An 18790-nucleotide genomic window follows, 5' to 3' on the forward strand; every position below is an offset into this window, starting at 1 on the left:
GACAGATTTGTACCTTGTCAGCTCGGGATTTGAACTTGCAACCTTTCGGTTACTAGTCCAACGCTCTAACCACTAGGCTACCCTGCCGCCCCCCTTGATAAGGTGTTAGGCCACCAGGAGCTGCCAGAACAGCTACAATGCTCCTTGGCATAGATTCTACAAGTGTCTGGAACTATTGGAGGGATGCGACACCATTCTTCCATGAGAAATTCCATAATTTGGGGTTTTAATTATGTGGAAAAAGCTGTCTCAGGCGTGTTCAATTGGGTTGAGATCTGATGACTAACACACACACACACACACACTATGGTCCTTTGAGACCCCTCTTTCAAAGTTACTGAGATATCTTCTTCTAGCCATGGTAGACAAAACAATGGGCAGCAATCTTTATATGTGACCCTATTAGCATGATAGAACTCAGAAACCACACCTGTGTGGAAGCACCTGCTTTTAATATACTATGTATCCATTTACTCAAGTGTTTCCTTTATTTTAGCAATTACCTGTACATGACAGAGGAGCACATCCAGGTAATAATACACAATATAGCCATATAACATTCTCTGCAACCTAATTACATAGCTACTATAGGCTATAGAGACTGAAAGCACGTATCGTCATTGGCAAGAGTGAGAAATCAGCTTGCAATCATGAAGTCCACAAAAGCAAAACACATGTATCTCCTCCTGTAGTCTACTGCATCTAAGCTGTAGTTGAAACACTGTGCACCCTACAGCGCACCCGGCACCAACATATCACAAACCCCACAACTATCCACACCTGGCATAATTTATATCAGAGATCACACAATGATGACATCGTCCTTGTTTGGGAACCATATAAAACAAACTGCGGTGAATTCCATCTCAGTAATATCCTACATTATTACAGGCAAATAGAAACTTCTATAAGAATTTGGTACAAATAAGACATACCGTTCAAGCAGATCAACATGAAATCAAACTGCATTTGGTTATATGTGGTGTGGCATATAAGGATACAGCTTAAACACCTAATTTTACATGACAATCTCAAAGTCCAAATGTCAAACACATTTTTTTCCAATAATATCCTTAAATAATTGTTGAATTAACCAATTTTTCAAGTTATTTCCAAATACTTTGAAAAAAAATCTCACCACAGACGATTAAAAAAAATCCTCTTGATCCTTTATTGAAACCTATAGATGGCTGTCTAATATCATGCCCAAGTCCCAAAATCGTCGCTTTACTCCCCAAAGATTGCTGTGTGCCTTACGGATGTTTTACCCCTCTAAACTTTCACTCCCACATGCAGTTTCAATGCCGCCTTCGACCAAATTACGCCTTGTGCAACTGCCCAGTAACGCCCACTGCTGAAATGACCTCATCGATGGCCCGAGCGCTGAAATTGGAATAGCCTGAATTCCAATGGATTTGGAGCGACACCGGGGACGCGATAGCATCGCAGAAGGGCAGCAAAAAATTATCCTAGGTCAATAGGGTCCGGTGCCTCTCAACAACCATCTTGCTTTTGTGCCACATTGGTAATTTCGGCACACAGAACCAAAAAGCACACCCTTGTCATGAATTGAGTGTATACATGTATGGTAACACTGTGACATTCAGAAAGCAAAGATATACTTGTGATCAAATGTTTATTTTGTAATAATAGTCAGCAAACATGAATACAAACAAACATAAATACATACTAAATGAAGCTACACCACCACCCCCCCATCCCAATCCCACCCAAGGACCAAATTAAATAACAGATCCACATACTTTGTGTAACATTTTGCTCTTGTATAGCCTAGCCTACTATATCTCAAATGTCTTGTAGCCCGCAAAACACACATGTGCTATTGCGCACCACTATCAATTTAGTGTGATATTTGCTCTCTACACTGAATCCTTGATACTGCTGCCACCATGTGAAAAACATATAGCCCAAATTAATATTTTGGAATTTTTATTTAACAAGGTAAATTGACCGAGAACACATTTTCATTTACAGCAACAACCTGGGGAGTAGTTACAGGGGAGAGGAGATGAATGAGCCAATTGTAAACTGGGGATGATTAGGTGACCATGATGGTATGTGGGCCAGATTGGGAATTTAGCCAGGACACCAGGGTTAACATCCCTACTCTTATGATATGTTCCATGGGATCTTTAGTGACCACAGACACCCATTTAACAACCCATCCGAAAGACAGCACCCTACACAGGGCAATGTCCCCAATCACTGCCCTGGGGCATTGGTATATATATATATTTCTTTTTACCAAGGGGTGCCTCCTACTGGCCCTCCAACACCACTTCCAGCAGCATCTGGTCTCCTTTCCAGGGACCAAACCTGCTTAGCTTCAGAAACAAGCCAGCAGTGGGATGTAGGGTGGTATGCTGCTGGCCATATAGGCCTAGCTGTAGCTTTCTCTAAGAACACAACATATTGTTTGTGTGGCCAAACACTGAATGGTCAATATAAAGAATTGAAATGAGCATTGAACAGATTCCAAAATCCCAGACTGTAGCTTTAATGATGAGGCTACAGCCTAAATTGCATGCACAACAGGAATGGCAGTCACAAAGACCTGCTGAAATACTGTGTTATCTTTGAGTATATCATACTTTATTCATTAAAAAATAAGGCAGCGATGTAAAATCTACTATTTAATACATTTATAAAACGTATATCTTGATGGGACACATATTATTGCTTACAACACTGTCATGACCAGGGCCAGCACTAGCCTTTTGGGGGCCCTAAGCAAGATTTGCTTGGGGGGAGCTCCACCTCGCAGCCAAAAGATTACTGTGGTCCCATCTTGACAGCGGAGAGAAACATTTTTAAGTTTGAAAGTAAATTTCATGCAATTCTACTCATTTTGCCATGGGACAGAGAGAAACATTTGCAGTTTACCAGCTGATTTTCAGCAATTTTACACATTTTGCCCTGACTTATGCCATGTTAAAGGGACACTTTGGGATTTTGACACCGAGGCCCTTTATCGACTTCCCCAGAGTCAGATGAACTTCTTGACACCATTTTAATGTCTCTGTGTGCGGCTTGAAGGAAGTTGCTAACTAGCGCTATTGCAATGTCTAACTAGCGTTAGCGCAATGACTGGTGGCCTATTGGTATCTGCTAGCATGCCAGCAGATAGCACAATAACTGGAAGTTTATGGGTAACGCTAGTTAGCATTGGCTTGCGAAACTACCTCTAGCCTGCCTCATACCGGACACAGAACCATAAAAATGGTATCCACAAGTTCATCTGACTCTGGAGAAGTAGATAAAGGGCCTCATTGCCGAAATCCCGAAGTATCACTTCAATATGATATCTGAGTGAGAATGACTAACAAAATCAATGTAAGCGCCCTGGAGTTCATGGCCCCTTGGCATGTGCCCTGCATGCCGAGTCAGTAATCTGGCCATGATTACTACAATGTTTAGATAGCTGGCTAGACTAACTTACCAATCAAAACAGTTTTAGCTGACATTGGCTAATTCAGTGACTGTCCGTGTCTGATATAAGAGAAAAACTGCTGATGCAATAACACATTTTAAAATTGTACCTAGTGTGTTTTACTATATTAACTCTCAACAGTAAGTTCAGACCCCCAAGTGGCCAGGGGCCCTTATGCCCAGGGTTGGCCCTGGTCCTAGGACATTCAACATCTCATTATTTGCTTAAGGCAACTTTGGACCCAGCAGGTGCAGATAACATTTGTGGATAGCTTGCATAGTATGGTTAGCGGCTGAGAGCGGGTTTGAAGCCTCCTCATCTCTTCTATTAGCTGTCGTCTTGAAGCAGTGGCTGCATGTGGAAACATTCAATTTGTTAAAAACACAAAGGAGTTGAATACATCTGTGAATACACTTTCACCTAGTATGAATATGGTATTGAGAAAAAAAAAGGCATTTTCAGATGTCATTCAAATAATGAATTTGTTTTAGACCAAACAGGGTTTATAACCATTTCGCAACAAAAAAATGCAAACAGCTATGAAGATAATACAGCTCTATCTGCATACATAGTATGGGACAAATCTGTTCCGATTTTTACACATCATATTCAGTGCTGTACTCGGTCAGGACATCTGACTTGGCAACATTACATCAGAAGGTTTGTTGCACTCACACTGTAGCCCAGGTCTTCACTTCGAGGCTCTGGTCGCTGCCATTTCTGATTGGACAGAATCTTCAGGACGACCAATCCAAAGGCTACAATCAAGACTCCTAACGAGTTGGCAACCAATGCCTCAGGTGGCAGGTTACCATATGGCATTGTTCCATTGGTGGTTCCTTTCCTGAAGAAAGAATCAACAACACTTCGTACACCGTTTGAATAATATTGTCCAACACAGGTTGATGTCCTTTTTGTCTTTAGCTATATTATGGAAATATGTGTATAAAGAGTACATTGTTTCCAACTCAATAAAAAAATATACATTTTTTTTCCCCAAATGACAACCTATTCCCTAGTACAATATTTCTCAATCCTGTTCCTTGGGATTCAAAGGGGTGCACATGTTAGTTTTTTCCCTAGCACTAACATACAGTGCCTTTGGAAAGTATTCAGACCCATTGACTTTTTCCACATTGGATAAAATTGTTTTTTTCCCCTCATCAACCTACACACAATACCCCATAACGACAAAGCAAAAACAGGTTTTTCGATTTTTTTGCAATAGTATATATATATATATATAAAAGAAATGCAAATTTCACATTTACATAAGCCTTCAGACCCTTTACTCCAACCCGATTACAGCCTCGCGTCTTCTTTTCTTTGCTACAAGCTTGGTACACCTATATTTGGGGAGTTTCTCCCATTTGTCTCTGCAGATCCTCTCAAGCTCTGTCAAGTTGGATGGGGAGCGACACTGCACAGGTATATTCAGGTCTCTCCAGAGATGTTAGATCTTGTTCAAATCTGGGCTCTGGCTGGGCTACTCAAGGACATTCAGAGACTTGCCCCGAAGCCACTCCTGCATTGTCTTGGCTGTGTGCTTAGGGTTGTTGTCCTGTTGGAAGATAAACCCTTTTCCCAGTCTGAGGTCCTGAGCGCTCTGGATCAGGATTTAATCAGGGATCTCTCTGTACTTTGCTCTGTTAAACTTTCCCTCAACCCTGACTAGTCTCCCAGTCTCTGAAAATTATCCCCACAGAATGATGATGCTACCACCATGCTTCACCGTAGGGACGGTGCCAGGTTTCCTCCAGAAGTGAAGCTTGGCATTCAGGCCAAAGAGTTCAATCATGGTTTCATCAGACCAGAGAATCTTGTCTCTCATGGTCTGAGAGTGTTCAGGTGCCTTTTGGCAAAATCCAAGCGGGCTGTCATGTGCCTTTTACTGAAGAGTGGCTTCTGTCTGGCCACTCTACCATAAAGGCCTGATTGGTGGAGTGCTGCCGAGATGGCTGTCCTTCTGGAAGGCTCTCGCATCTCCACAGAGGAACTGTGGAGCTTTGTCAGAGTGACCATCGGGTTCTTGGTCACCAACCTGACCAAGGCTCTTCTCCACCGATTGCTTTGGCCAGCTCAAGGAAGAGTCTTGATGGTTCCAAACTTCTTCCACTTAAGAATGATGGAGGCCACTATGTTCTTGGGGACCTTCAATGTTGAAGACATTTTTTGGTACCCTTCCCCAGATCTGTGCCTCGACAAAATCCTGTCTTAGAGCTATACGGACACTTCCTTTGACCACATGGCTTGGTTTTTGCTCTAACATGAACTGTCAACTGTGGGTCCTTATATAGACAGGTGAGTGCCTTTCCAAATTATGTCCAATCAATTGAATTTAAAACAGCTGGAATCCAATCAAGTTATAGAAACATCTCAAGGATGATCAATGGAAACAGGATGCACCTAAGCTCAATTTCAAGTCTCATAGCAAAGGGTCTGAATAATTATGTAAATAAAGTATTTCAGTTTTTAATTTCTAATGCATTTGTAAAACATTCTAAGACCCTGTTTTCTACTTTGTGTGCAGATTGATGAGGAACAAATGTAATTTAATCAATTTTAGAATAAGTCTATAAGGTAAAAAATGTGGAAAAAGTCAAGGGGTCTGAATACTTTCAGAATGCACTGTACATGATTGAAATCAAAGGCTTGAATGAAATGTTAGCACTTCCCCAAAAAATGTGAAACACTGCCCTAGTGTACTGCTTTTCACCTATGAGGCCTAGTCAAAAGTATTGCACAACACTCTTAGAAGAAAAGGAGCTATCTAGAACCTGAAAGGGTTCTTCGGCTGTCCCCATAGCATAACCCTTTTCAGTTCAAGGTAGAAAGAACCCTTTTGGATTCCATGTTCATTTCAACAGAGGGTTCTACATGGAACCCAACAGGGTTCTACGTGGAACCAAAAAGGGTTATCCTATGGGGACAACCGAAGAACCCTTTTCGAACCCTTTTTTCTAAGAGTGTATAGTGAATAGGGTGCTATTTGAGATGCAGCCAATGTCTCTTACAGTGCAAAGAAGAGCTTCTCGTTGATCCCTGAAATGCAGGATACAATGCTGAGTATCAGTATGCAGCCTCCCATCCACACATGGGCAGGCTTAAGCAGCTTGCGGAACAACATGGGTGAGCAGGGTAGGAGGAAGCCAGCAAGGCCCATCACCCACTGAAAACAAAACATATGTCACCATCTCACAGCCATAGAAAGTGGCATTACGACTTTAACAATCATCATACATGCCAAGTACGACATAATACGTTTAGGCCATTATATGGCGTAATATGAGCTGACAATTATTTTTAAGACAATGCCGTTTTAATTTGTGTGCTGGCAGTGGCAGATATACTAAACCTGAGTGGTGAAGAGTGCTGTAGTGCAAATGCCAATCCAGCTGTGCAAGGAGTAGAGGTTGGGAGTGCTGTTGGTGTGGTGGAAGTCAAACACAGCACAGAGGCCAAGGATGGAGCAGAGCAGGGCCAGGAGCATGACACCAGCATGCAGCAGTTTCCAGGGCAGCTTATTCTGCCCCCATGTGAGGGGAATGCGGTACAACACCGCTCCTAGAGATAAGACAGGTAAAGACACAAAAATGTAAAAAGGTCACCACTCACTTTACTTGGATATCAGCTGCAATTGAAGCTTTGTTTTAATTGTCTTTCTCTCATGTATACAGTACACCAGGGCTATTCAACTATATTCTTACAGGGGCCAGATATTTTCCATAAGCGATTATTCTTTGGAAGAACTGTATAAACTGTAGAAAAAAGCAACACACAAACACACCAATAAAGCACTTATCTTAAAATTGAATGTTGCTAAAAGTAATTACGAAAGAAGTGGAAGGCGCTCAACCAACTAAGTTGAGGTGCAACCAAAATATAATAATCATTGAAAAGGAAAAGCACAACTAGGGCTGTAGCGGTCACGAAATTTCATCAGCCTGTGATTGTCAAGCAAATAACTGTGGGTATCATGGTAATTGACAGTAAATTAACAAACACATTTCACATCTCAGGGCTTCCAAATATAGCCTACAAGACATTTTTAAAAGTCTAATAAATCCATGTAATATAGCCTACACCTTCACAATAATTCCATTATTTATTTTAGACAGGTCTAAAGACGCATGATTTTAAGAAAATGTAGTCTATTTCAGAAGAAAAGAACAGCATACTCTGAATTGTCCTTATGTTAGGTCCTGATGTGGCTATGCCAAATGGTTGTGGGCTACACTAGTTCATTTAGAAGACAAGATTTCCTTAAAATTCAGTTTCATTACCTTATAGTATGAAGAATACAATTGAACAAAGCTGAATAAAATATAAATATTTTCTCCAAACGATTTGAGGGAGTGCGCACATGCGGCTATTCTGCGTTGAGTGGTTAACAAATATATAGGTACCCCTTATATGCTACATTTAGAGTTATTCATGTAAATTTACTTGTTCTACAAACGTTGGGCTATATGTTTACATGTTTTTATTCATTGTAAAGCTGCACGATGAGACGCTAATGATGATTTGAAAAATGTAACTTGAAAGGCATAAGCTCTTTTTTGCGCAGGCTGTACACACTCCAATAGTCTCTCATTCACAATTTGACAAGCACTTCATAATGCATCGACTTTCATGGCGCCATCCCCTTGCTGCCGTTTTACTGTCTCCTAACCAATTGTGCTATTGTGTGTGTTTTTTCACGTTATTTGTAACTTATTTTGTACATACCGTTTCTGCCACCTTCTCTTATGACTGAAAAGAGCTTCAAGATATCAGGACAGCGATTACTCACCTCGTACTGGAGGAAGATTTTTTTAATGAGTCGAATGCGAAGGATTTACTTCAGACAACCAAACAAGGCCCTCATCCCCATCATTCACAGGAGAAAGAGACAGAGATATCGGGACATAGGTTGGGGTGCCTTGTATGGATCCTACGGCAATTGGATAATCTGCCTTTACCATCAGTCCTATTAGCCAACGTACAATCATTGGATAACAAAATAGATGAACTAGGATCACATATACAGTGGCAAGAAAAAGTATGTGAACCCTTTGGAATTACCTGGATGTCTGCATAAATTTGACATACAATTTGATCTGATCTTCATCTAAGTCACAACAATAGACAAACATAGTGTGCTTAAACTAATAACACACAAATTATTGTATTTTTCTTGTCTATATTGTATACATTGTTTAAACATTCACAGTGTAGGTTGGAAAAAGTATGTGAACACCTAGGCTAATGACTTCTCCAAAAGCTCATTGGAATCAGGAGTCAACTAACCTGGAATCGAATCAATGAGATGAGATTGGAGATTTTGGTTAGAGCTGCCCTGCCCCCCAAAAAAGACTCACAAAATTTGTGTTTGCTATTCACAAGAAGCATTGCCTGATGTAAACCATGACTCGAACAAAAGACACTCCAGAAGACCTAATATTAAGAATTGCTGCCTTGCATAAAGCTGTAAAGGGTTACAAAAGTATCTCTAAAAGTCAGTCCACAGGAGAAATTTCAGCCCTGTTGCTACTGTCCCAAGGAGAGGCCGTCCTGCAAAGATGACTACAAGAGCACAGCGCACAATGCTCAATGAGGTTAAGAAGAATCCTAGAGTGTCAGCTAAAGACTTACAGAAATCTCTGGAACATGCTAACATCTCTGTTGACGAGTCTACAATTCTGCTTACAAGCAAATTTAAAGCTGTAAGCACCAGTGACTAAGGTAAATAAAGAAGTGGTCAGATGACGTAGATACTAAGATACAGGACTGTTTTGTAAGCACAGACTGGAATATGTTCTGGGATTCTTCCAGTGGCATTGAGGAGTACACCACATCAGTCACTGGCTTCATCAATAAGTGCATCAATGACGTCATCCCCACAGTGACTGTACGTACATACCCCAACCAAAAGCCATGGATTACAGGCAACATTCGCACTGAGCTAAAGGGTAGAGCTGCTGCTTTCAAGGAGTGGGACTCTAACTCGGAAGCGTATGATAAATCCCGCTATGCCCTCCGACGAACTATCAAAAAGGCAAAGTGTCAAAACAGGATTAAGATTGAATCGTATTACACCGGCTCTGACGCACGTTGGATGTGGCAGGGCTGGCAAACTATTACAGACTACAAAGGGAAGCACAGCTGCGAGCTGCCCAGTGACACAAGCCTACCAGATGAGCTAAATTACTTCTATGCGCACTTCGAGGAGAGCAACACTGAAACATGCATGAGAGCATCAGCTGTTCCGGACTGTGTGATCACACTCTCCGTCTCAATAGGTCAACATTCACAAGGCAGCAGGGCCAGACGGATTACCAGGATGTGTACTCCGAGCATGCGCTGACCAACTGGCAAGTGTCTTCACTGACATTTTCAATCTCTCCTTGACTGAGTCTGTAATACCAACATATTTCAAGCAGACCACCATAGTCCCTGTGCCCAAGAACACTAAGGTAACATGCCTACATGACTACCGACCCGTAGCACTCACGTCTGTAACCATGAAGTGCTTTGAAAGGCTGGTCATGGCTCATATCAACACCATTATCCCACAAACCCTAGATCCACTCCAATTTGCATCCCGCCTCAACAGATCCACAGATGATGCAATCTCTATTGCACTCCACACTGCCCGTTCCCACCTGGACAAAAGGAACACCTATGTGAGAATGCTATTCATTGACTACAGCTCAGCGTTAACACCATAGTGCCCTGAAAGCTCAACACTAAGCTCACAACAGCCTGATTACCGACCACGATGAGACAGCCTATAGGGAGATCAGAGACCTGGCCGTGTAGTGCCAGGATAACAGCCTCTTCCTCAATATGATCAGGACAAAGGAGATGATTGTGGACTACAGGAAATGGAGGACTGAGCACACCCCCATTCTCATCAACGGGGCTGTAGTGGAGCAGGTTGAGAGCTTCAATTTCCTTGGCGTCCACATCACCAACAAACTATCATGGTCCAAACACACCAAGACAGTCGTGAAGAGGGCACGACGAAGACTATTCAATCTCAGGAGTCTGAAAAGATTTGGCATTGGTCCTCAGATCCTCAAAAAGTTCTACAGCTGCACCATCGAGAGCATCCTGACTGGTTGCACCACTGCCTGGAATGGCAACTGCTCAGCCTCCGACCGCAAGGCACTACAGAGGGTAGTGCATACGACCCAGTACATTGCTGGGTCCAAGCTTCCCGCCATCCAGGACCTCTATACCAGGCGGTGTCAGAGGAAGGCCCTAAAAATTGTCAAAGACTCCAGCCACCCTAGTCATAGACCGTTCTCTCTGCTACCGCATGGCAAGCGGTACCGAAGTCTAGGTCCAAAAGGCTTCTAAACAGCTTCTACCCCCAAGCCATAAGACTCCTGAACAGGTAATGGCTACCCTGACTATTTGCATTGCCCCCCCACACTCCTGCTACTCTGTTTATTATCTATGCATAGTCACTAACTCTACCGACATGTACATTTGACCTCAATTACCTCTACTAACTTGTGCCCCGGCACATTGACTCTGTACCAGTATCCTGTGTATATAGCCTCGCTAATGTTATTTTACTGCTGCTCTTTAATTATTTGTTATTTTACATTTTTTATTTAATACTTATTTTTCTTAAAACTGCATTGCTGGTTAAGGGCTTGTAAGTAAGCATTTCACTGTAAGGTCTATTTGGCGCATGTGACAAATAAATACAAATTGATTTATAGTGGAGTGGTAATGCGCGTGCTAGCAGTTGCTCCCGATGCCACTTGGGTACACTGCAGCATACACCGAGAGGCTCTTGCTACCAAGAGAAAGCCTGAACGCTTGAAAGACGTTTTGGACACTACAGTGAAAATGGTTGACCTTGTTCAAGCAAGGCCCCTGAACTCTCGTGTATTTTCTGCACTATACAATGACATGGGCAGCGACCATGTAACGCTTTAACAACATACAGAAGTGCGCTAGTTATCAAGGGGCAATGTATTGACACATTGTTTTTAATTGAAAGACGAGCTTCAAGTTTTGACCACCGCTTGCATGATGACGAGTTTCTCACAATACTGGCCTATCTGGGTGATGTTTTTTCTCACCTGAATGATCTGAATCTAGGATTACAGGGACTCTCCACAACTATATTCAATGTGTGGGACAAAATTGAGGCTATGATTATGAAGTTGGAGCTCTTCTCTGTCTGCATTAACAAGGACAACACACAGGTATTTGCATCATTGTATGATTTTTTTGTGTGCAAATTAACTCAAGCTTATGGACAATGTCAAATGTGATATAGCGAAGCACCTGAGTGAGTTGGGTGCACAATTACGCAGGTACTTTCCCTAAACTGATGACACCAACAACTGGATTATCCCTTTCATGCCCTGCCTCCATTCCACTTACCGCTATCTGAACTAGAGAGCCTCATCAAAATTGCAACAAGCGTTTCTGTGAAAATGTAATACAATCAGAAGCCACTGCCAGATTTCTGTATCCTGCCTTGGCAAATCGCGCTGTTAAGACACTGATGCCCTTTGCAACCACGTACCTATGTGAGAGTGGATTGTCGGCCATCACTAGCATGAAAACTACATACAGGCACAGACTGTGTGTGGAAAATGATTTAAAACAGACTCTTCCCAATACAACCCAACATTGCAGAGTTATGAGCATCCTTTCAAGCACACCCTTCTCATTAACCTGTGGCGAGTTATTCACAATTTTCGATGAAAAAATAAGGTTTTATATGTAAGATGGTTAAATAAAGAGCAAAATCATTGATTATTATTATATTATTATTTGTGCCCTGGTGCTATGAGAGCTCTTTGTCACTTCCACTAGCCGGGTTGTGACAAAAACTCACACTCATTCTTATGTTTAATAAATGTATCGTATAGTGTGTGTGTGTGGCAGGCTTACAATGACTGCAAAAAAATAACATTTGAGAGTGCGCTGACCCTAGTGCTAGAGGGGTTGCACAGCTGAAGGTTGAATGTTTGAAGGGGTACAGGACTATAAAACGTTTGGGACCCACTGGGCTAGGCTACATGAGGTGGCGACTATGATTAGAAAATGTTGGAAAAAAAGGCTTTGTTTCTTATGCCGGGTATCATTCACAAGTGATAATATATAATTCACCAGTGATAGGCTAATATTGTTACCCATCAGACTATTCTTGATTTAATATTGTCTTTACATACACTAAGTAATATATGTGTGACATTTGTTTTTATTTAGAATGGACCATTATCATGCACCTGTATCGAAAAAAAACATGTAATCTAAGCACTTAAATAGCGAATGGAGGATGCTATTCCCCATTATTTATTTTCATGCCAGCCAGGTAAGCTATACTCCTGTTGTAAAGAGAAGCAATGTGCTTAATATTAGGAAAGTTTAGAAATAAATATAGTAGTCTATAGAAAGCTGATGGTATCCTCGTCTTTTTATTTATGGCCATCACTCTATAGAAATGTTGCGCAACATGAGCTCACGGGCTCTCATGAAGTGTTTGATGGGATTTTGATTACAGGGACAATAGAGTGCTGAGTACCAGACCGTTACCAAGTTTGGTAATGACCAGCAGCAGCATTAGAGCTTGGAGAAGCCTAATAACCATGTCTAAATGGTCATGTGGAATTTGACTACCTTCATGACTTGTGACCGCCAGTGTGGCGGTAATACGGTCACCGCAACAGCCATAGGCACAATGCTTGCGCTCACCATTTTTTTAAAACAACTATTAAAAGTAATTAGGTCATTTTAAAATTATCTGAAAACTATGCATCTCAATAAATAACACAAGGGTGTGTCAAATCAGGTAATGCCAAATTCCAGTCTGAAGGAAGTATGCTTTGAATTCATTTCCCCCAGTCATTAGATGTTTTTCTGTCACGCTCCCTTCTAATGATTCCTTGTGAGCATCAGAGAGGGAAACAGAAGGCACGTATTTGTTCCTGAGAGTCGTATCTTTTAGAAATGGGGTCATATTGTGTAGATTAAACTGTTCAAACGCTTGAGCCAAATTCATATGAAGAAAACATTATCCATATAGGCGCTAGACTGCAAAGAAATCACATTTTGGCACTGAATATCAGATTTTGGCAATGATTTTTTTGCAGATCATTTATTAATGTTCAGAATTGATCAAAGGGCCAGTCTAAATGAATAAACAGCCCGGATCTGGCCCGCAGGCCTCCAGTTGAATATCCCTGCAGTACACTGTCAACGTGGTTAAGTTCTTGACATGCCTACGGTGCAAGGGAAAGACGAGAAGGGAGCAGCGAAGGAAGTTAAGGTGACTTTATTTAGCTTTCTATATGCCGAAACACCAGCACAGAACATCTTCATATCCTACATAACATTATATATCCAAACATGAATCATTCATTGCGATTGAAATGCTTTCAGTTCTTATTTCCAATTCATGTCTGAGACACATTCATCTGCATCAACAAGGGAATGTGAAACCACTTGATTGTAGTTTCACTACAACTGACTAAGCCACTCACCTACATAACAAACCCCCATACATAACACAAAGTATCCAAACCTGAGACAGTCATTGTAATTAAAAAAACATAAAGTTCTCATTTGCCTGCACCAAAGACTGGAAGTAAAAGCACTTCCTGAGCCACTCACCATTGCCGTAGAGCACGACCAGACCTGTGACCATCAGGACAGGGTGCCAGTTAAACTGAAGAGCCGAGCCATCCCAGGCAAAGCCACCACGCCACTGGGAGTTCCAGATGGATACAAACACCACACAGGCGATCCCCAGGCACAGGCACAGCAGGTAGCAGAAGTAGAAAGACACAATGGATCTCATCCTGGTAGAACAATCTGCAAGCTAGTTTGAGAACACAAGAAAAAAATGGAAAGAAAGTTATTTAATGGAATTGCATGGTTACAGAAGTCTGGACATTTTCAAAGTAGGAATAAACCTCCACTCGAGAGGTGTGAAGCAGGTCAAATGGACAATAAAAGCCTAGGCTATACACTAAAAACATACGTACAGTTTGTCCTCACTATCTTGTCTCACCGTCAACACAAAATGAGCAAGATAAGACAACTAAAGTGTGATTCAGTTTCTGTTCTACTTCTGTGTCTAGTGGCTTGAAAAATCCCTAAATGGTTTCTGACCAAAATCAGTTGGGTCTAAATACCTTAATGTTGCTACCTACGTATGATGCTGCATTCATAACCAAGTGGGGTGGTGGTAATTACCAGTTGTGAAGTCGTAAATATGAGTTGGAGGCATTCACATGCTTTGAACTCATTGAGAAAAGTCGATTGGCCAATGGCAAAAAAGCTGCGTCAACATTAACTAAGAGTACAGCTATCATGCAAGCAAACAAATTATAGTGTTAAAAAAAACATTAATAGACTGTTATAAATAATGTTTTGTTGTTGCATTTAACAGCCCGAAATACAGTTGAAGGCCATTTTCTTAATATGTGACAGAGTTGGAGGACCGTTCAACTGGATTCTTCCCAGTTGTATGTGGTAAATATCACCTTCCCACTTGGTTATGAACGCAGCATTAGGCTACTCACAATGGCCCTTGATTTCAGTTCCTTTTTCATTGTGTCAACTGCTAACTCGCTTCCACATTCCATTGTCTCATTCCACTGGCTTAGGGGTAAGCACTCAGATGGGGTTGAACAGGTGTTAGGTGGGGTAGAGTCATGCATGTGGTCAGGTGCCCTAAATGAAAATAGTAAGGTATCACACATCGCATCATTGTATCTGTCCCATTGTGGTGTCTGTGAGTGCACAGGCAGTGTCATTTAGGCCATCCGCATTTTGAAATAATCTATTTTCTTCTTCTAATGCTTCTATAAGTTGGCAACAAGGGCCTGGGTTCCGGCCTAGAAGCACGGTTTCGACTGCTCATACAGTTTTGCTTCGATACGGCAGTTTAACCGACGCCCGGCCCAGAAAGACAATTTGCATAGACAGCAACATAGAGAAGTCATATTTGAAAATTCCTAATCAGAAACTTTGGACATTGCCTTTGTGCACAAAACTTCCAATGAATTATTAAAATAATCGTCGCTGATGCCTATTTTTTTCCCCATCACACACATCCGAACATATTAACATTTTATATTCATCCAATGTCTGCCATGTTTTTGGATGACGTAGTTTCTGCTCTCTGTGCATACTGAGTGCTAGTGCGCATGTGAACCGGATGCAACCCAGATATAGACAGTCCATGAACGGACCGAGGTATAATTCATTATCATGAGTAGATTAACTTGAAAACAACGGTCGAACATATTGGACACAATCTCCAGTTCTTATTATATATCAGTGGTTGGCAAACAAACTGAAAAATTGCACACTTTGAACAGGTATAAAGTCAAGGTTGGTGATTTACTGCCACCTGCAGTTATGGAATGTTTCCACATGCATATAATTCATTATCTGATCCATCCTGATGACATCATGTGATCCTTTCTTAACCCATAGGAAATCCCACCCAGTTGATTACAACAAAATGGTTGAAGTCCTCAATGCTGCTGCCCATGCTAACACAAGCTTTAGGACACTAGAGTCCTTCATCTATCTCTATGGCATCACATCCATGATGCTTTGTGGGTAAATTGTGACGACTTAACTATAAATAATACGTAGGCCTTGCTAGTTATTTATGATGCAAGGTTATTTGAAAATCAGTTATTCAGCAGTTGCATGCACTGTCGAACAAGCCCAGTTTCTATCCAAAATGGAACCACTTTTGACGAGAGACCGTACTTCCATTGAGTATGGATTATGTCTAAACAAAACTAAGGGCTTTTTAACCCTGGGGATATCAAACAGGTCTCACAAGAAAAATACTAGCTATCTATGCACCGTCACCCTGAGATTGCCTACCTTAGAATACAGTGAGAATATTGTATGCAACACATCCAGAAGCCACATATGATATAAATCATAGTACACATATCGGTAAAAAACTAAAAACGGGAAATATATTGTCAAAGACACATGCCACAAACTGAACAGAAATACATTCTAGCTAGCTAACAAAGATGTTGTTGATTGACCCGAGTTCATGAGTACACAAAACGTTAGCTATAGTAAGTTTTTAAGTTTTACCTAGCTCTTCCTACCTATCTTAAGATTCTTCCATATCAGCTTAGATCGGGATAATTAAATACTAACTATAATCATTGCCAAATGTTGTAAAGTTTAGAAATACATGATATTCAATCAGCACAAAAACGGCTGCTGGTGTTTATTACAAGTCACATTTCCTTATTGACCTCGCAAGGCATGATGGGAAATGTATTATAGGCTACAAACGATAAACTGTGTGCCCGAACTGCCATAGTAGCCAACAACAACAGTGTCGTGTTGCATTGAACCTTTCTGTTGAAAATCTCTCTGTTGCTTGTATTATTGTAGTAGAGTTAAAACGGTTATTCCATCAAACTTCGAATTATTAGAATAGTACACAACGCAGAACAGATCAACCAGGTTGAGGGTCATGGCCAAAGCCCACCAACAGGAATATTCCAAGTTCAGACAGAAGGGGGGAGTCAGACCTTTACTTTTGGTCTCTATTTTTAATTGTTGCGCAACTGGTGATGCCTGTTGGTGTTAAGTAGGCAGCTACAGTAGCTGAATGATGTTAACATCTTCGGGTTTTATTTCTCTAAATGTATTAAATGTCACCTACTAACACCCTGGTACTACCCGTAGCTCCCGTTCTCCTCAGTCCAAGGAACACAGAGAAACATGTGTTGCAAATGACTCCTTTGTAGAAGTCCATAAAGTGAAATAAATAAAACATCCCAAGGTTAATGCTGTAGATATTGTTATAAGGGTGTTTCAGACTATTGCAACACGTAACTTTCAGAGTTTTACTGTTATTAATATAGTTTACAGAGTGCGAAAATTGTTCTAGCATGCCTTTCTGTGATGCAGACGATTAGCTGGGCTGGTGATGGTGTTGCATTATTTCTTTTTTTATTTCACCTTTATTTAACCAGGTAAGGCAAGTTGAAAACAAGTTCTCATTTACAATTGCGACCTGGCCAAGATAAAGCAAAGCAGTTCGACACGAACAACAACACAGAGTTACACATGGAGTAAAACAAACATACAGTCAATAATACAGTAGAAAAATGAGTCTATATACAATGTGAGCAAATGAGGTGAGATAAGGGAGGTAAAGAAGGCCATGGTGGCGAAGTAAATACAATATAACAAGTAAAAAATAAAAATAAACACTGATTTAGATTTGCAGTGGAAGAATGTGCAAAGTAGAGATCGAAATAATGGGGGTGCAAATGAGCACAATAAATAAATACAGTAGGGGGAGAGGTAGTTGTTTGGGCTAGATTATAGATGGGCTATGTACAGGTGCAGTAATCTGTGAGCTGCTCTGACAGCTGGTGCTTAAAGCTTGTAAGTGTTTCCAGTTTCAGAGATTTTTGCAGTTCGTTCCAGTCATTGGCAGCAGAGAACTGGAAGGCGAGGCGGCCAAAGTAAGAATTGGTTTTGGGGGTGACCAGAGAGATATACCTGCTGGAGCGCGTGCTACAGGTGGGTGCTGCTATGGTGACCAGTGAGGTGAGATAAGGGAGGACTTTACCTAGCATGGTCTTATAGATGACCTGGAGCCAGTGGATTTGGCGACGAGTATGAAGCGAGGGCCAGCCAACGAGAGCGTACAGGTCGCAGTGGTGGGTAGTATATGGGGCTTTGGTGACAGAACGGATGGCACTGTGATAGACTGCATCCAATTTATTGAGTAGGGTATTGGAGGCTATTTTGTAAATGACGTTGCCGAAGTCGAGGATCGGTAGGATGGTCAGTTTTACAAGGGTATGTTTGGCAGCACGAGTGAAGGATGCTTTGTTGCGAAATAGGAAGCCAATTCTAGATTTAACTTTGGATTGGAGATGTTTGATGTGAGTCTGGAAGGAGAGCTTACAGTCTAACCAGACACCTAGGTATTTGTAGTTGTCCACATATTCTAAGACAGAACTGTCCAGAGTAGTGACGTTGGACAGGCGGGCAGGTGCAGGCAGCGATCGGTTGAAGAGCATGCATTTAGTTTTACTTGTATTTAAGAGCCATTGGAGGCCACGGAAGGAGAGTTGTAATGGAATTGAAGCTCGTCTGGAGGGTTGTTAACACAGAGTCCAACGAAGGGCCAGAAGTATACAGAATGGCCCGGACAACAGGCCCTCTGATTTGACACACTGAACTCTATCAGAGAAATAGTTGGTGAACCAGGCGAGGCAATCATTTGAGAAACCAATGCTATCTAGTCTGCCGATGAGGATGTGGTGATTGACAGAGTCGAAAGCCTTGGCCAGGTCAATGAACACGGCTGCA

The 18790-nt window shown here is 41.5% G+C and overlaps 2 protein-coding genes across 8 annotated transcripts in view; both read right to left on the bottom strand.

Moving 5' to 3' along the window:
- LOC118358503 (lysyl oxidase homolog 2B) overlaps nt 1-1312 on the bottom strand; it is a 47867-nt gene extending 46555 nt beyond the window's left edge. The window contains exon 1 of the mRNA XM_035736402.2: nt 1139-1312. The gene's annotated coding sequence lies outside the window, so the exon portion shown is untranslated. The remainder of the gene's footprint in view (nt 1-1138) is intronic.
- Nucleotides 1313-1622: 310 nt separating this feature from the next.
- LOC118358504 (lysosomal membrane ascorbate-dependent ferrireductase CYB561A3) lies at nt 1623-16928 on the bottom strand. Of its 7 annotated transcripts, none has more exons than XM_035736405.2 (7): nt 16810-16924; nt 14992-15142; nt 14078-14285; nt 6807-7015; nt 6466-6620; nt 4127-4295; nt 1623-3802 (listed from the first exon to the last, which is right to left on the bottom strand). In XM_035736405.2, the coding sequence occupies exons 2-7, from the start codon at nt 15127-15129 to the stop codon at nt 3779-3781; spliced, it is 903 nt and encodes a 300-aa protein (XP_035592298.1). In that variant the 5' UTR covers nt 15130-15142; nt 16810-16924; the 3' UTR covers nt 1623-3778. The 7 variants fall into 7 exon arrangements, with proteins under 7 accessions (XP_035592298.1, XP_035592297.1, XP_035592296.1 ...); XM_035736404.2 differs by lacking the exon at nt 16810-16924 and adding an exon at nt 16541-16714; XM_035736403.2 differs by lacking the exon at nt 16810-16924 and adding an exon at nt 16555-16713.
- Between the last annotated feature and the right edge of the window lie 1862 nt (nt 16929-18790).

This window comes from Oncorhynchus keta, chromosome 25 (assembly GCF_023373465.1).
Source record: "Oncorhynchus keta strain PuntledgeMale-10-30-2019 chromosome 25, Oket_V2, whole genome shotgun sequence".
Taxonomy (NCBI): Eukaryota; Metazoa; Chordata; class Actinopteri; order Salmoniformes; family Salmonidae; genus Oncorhynchus; species Oncorhynchus keta.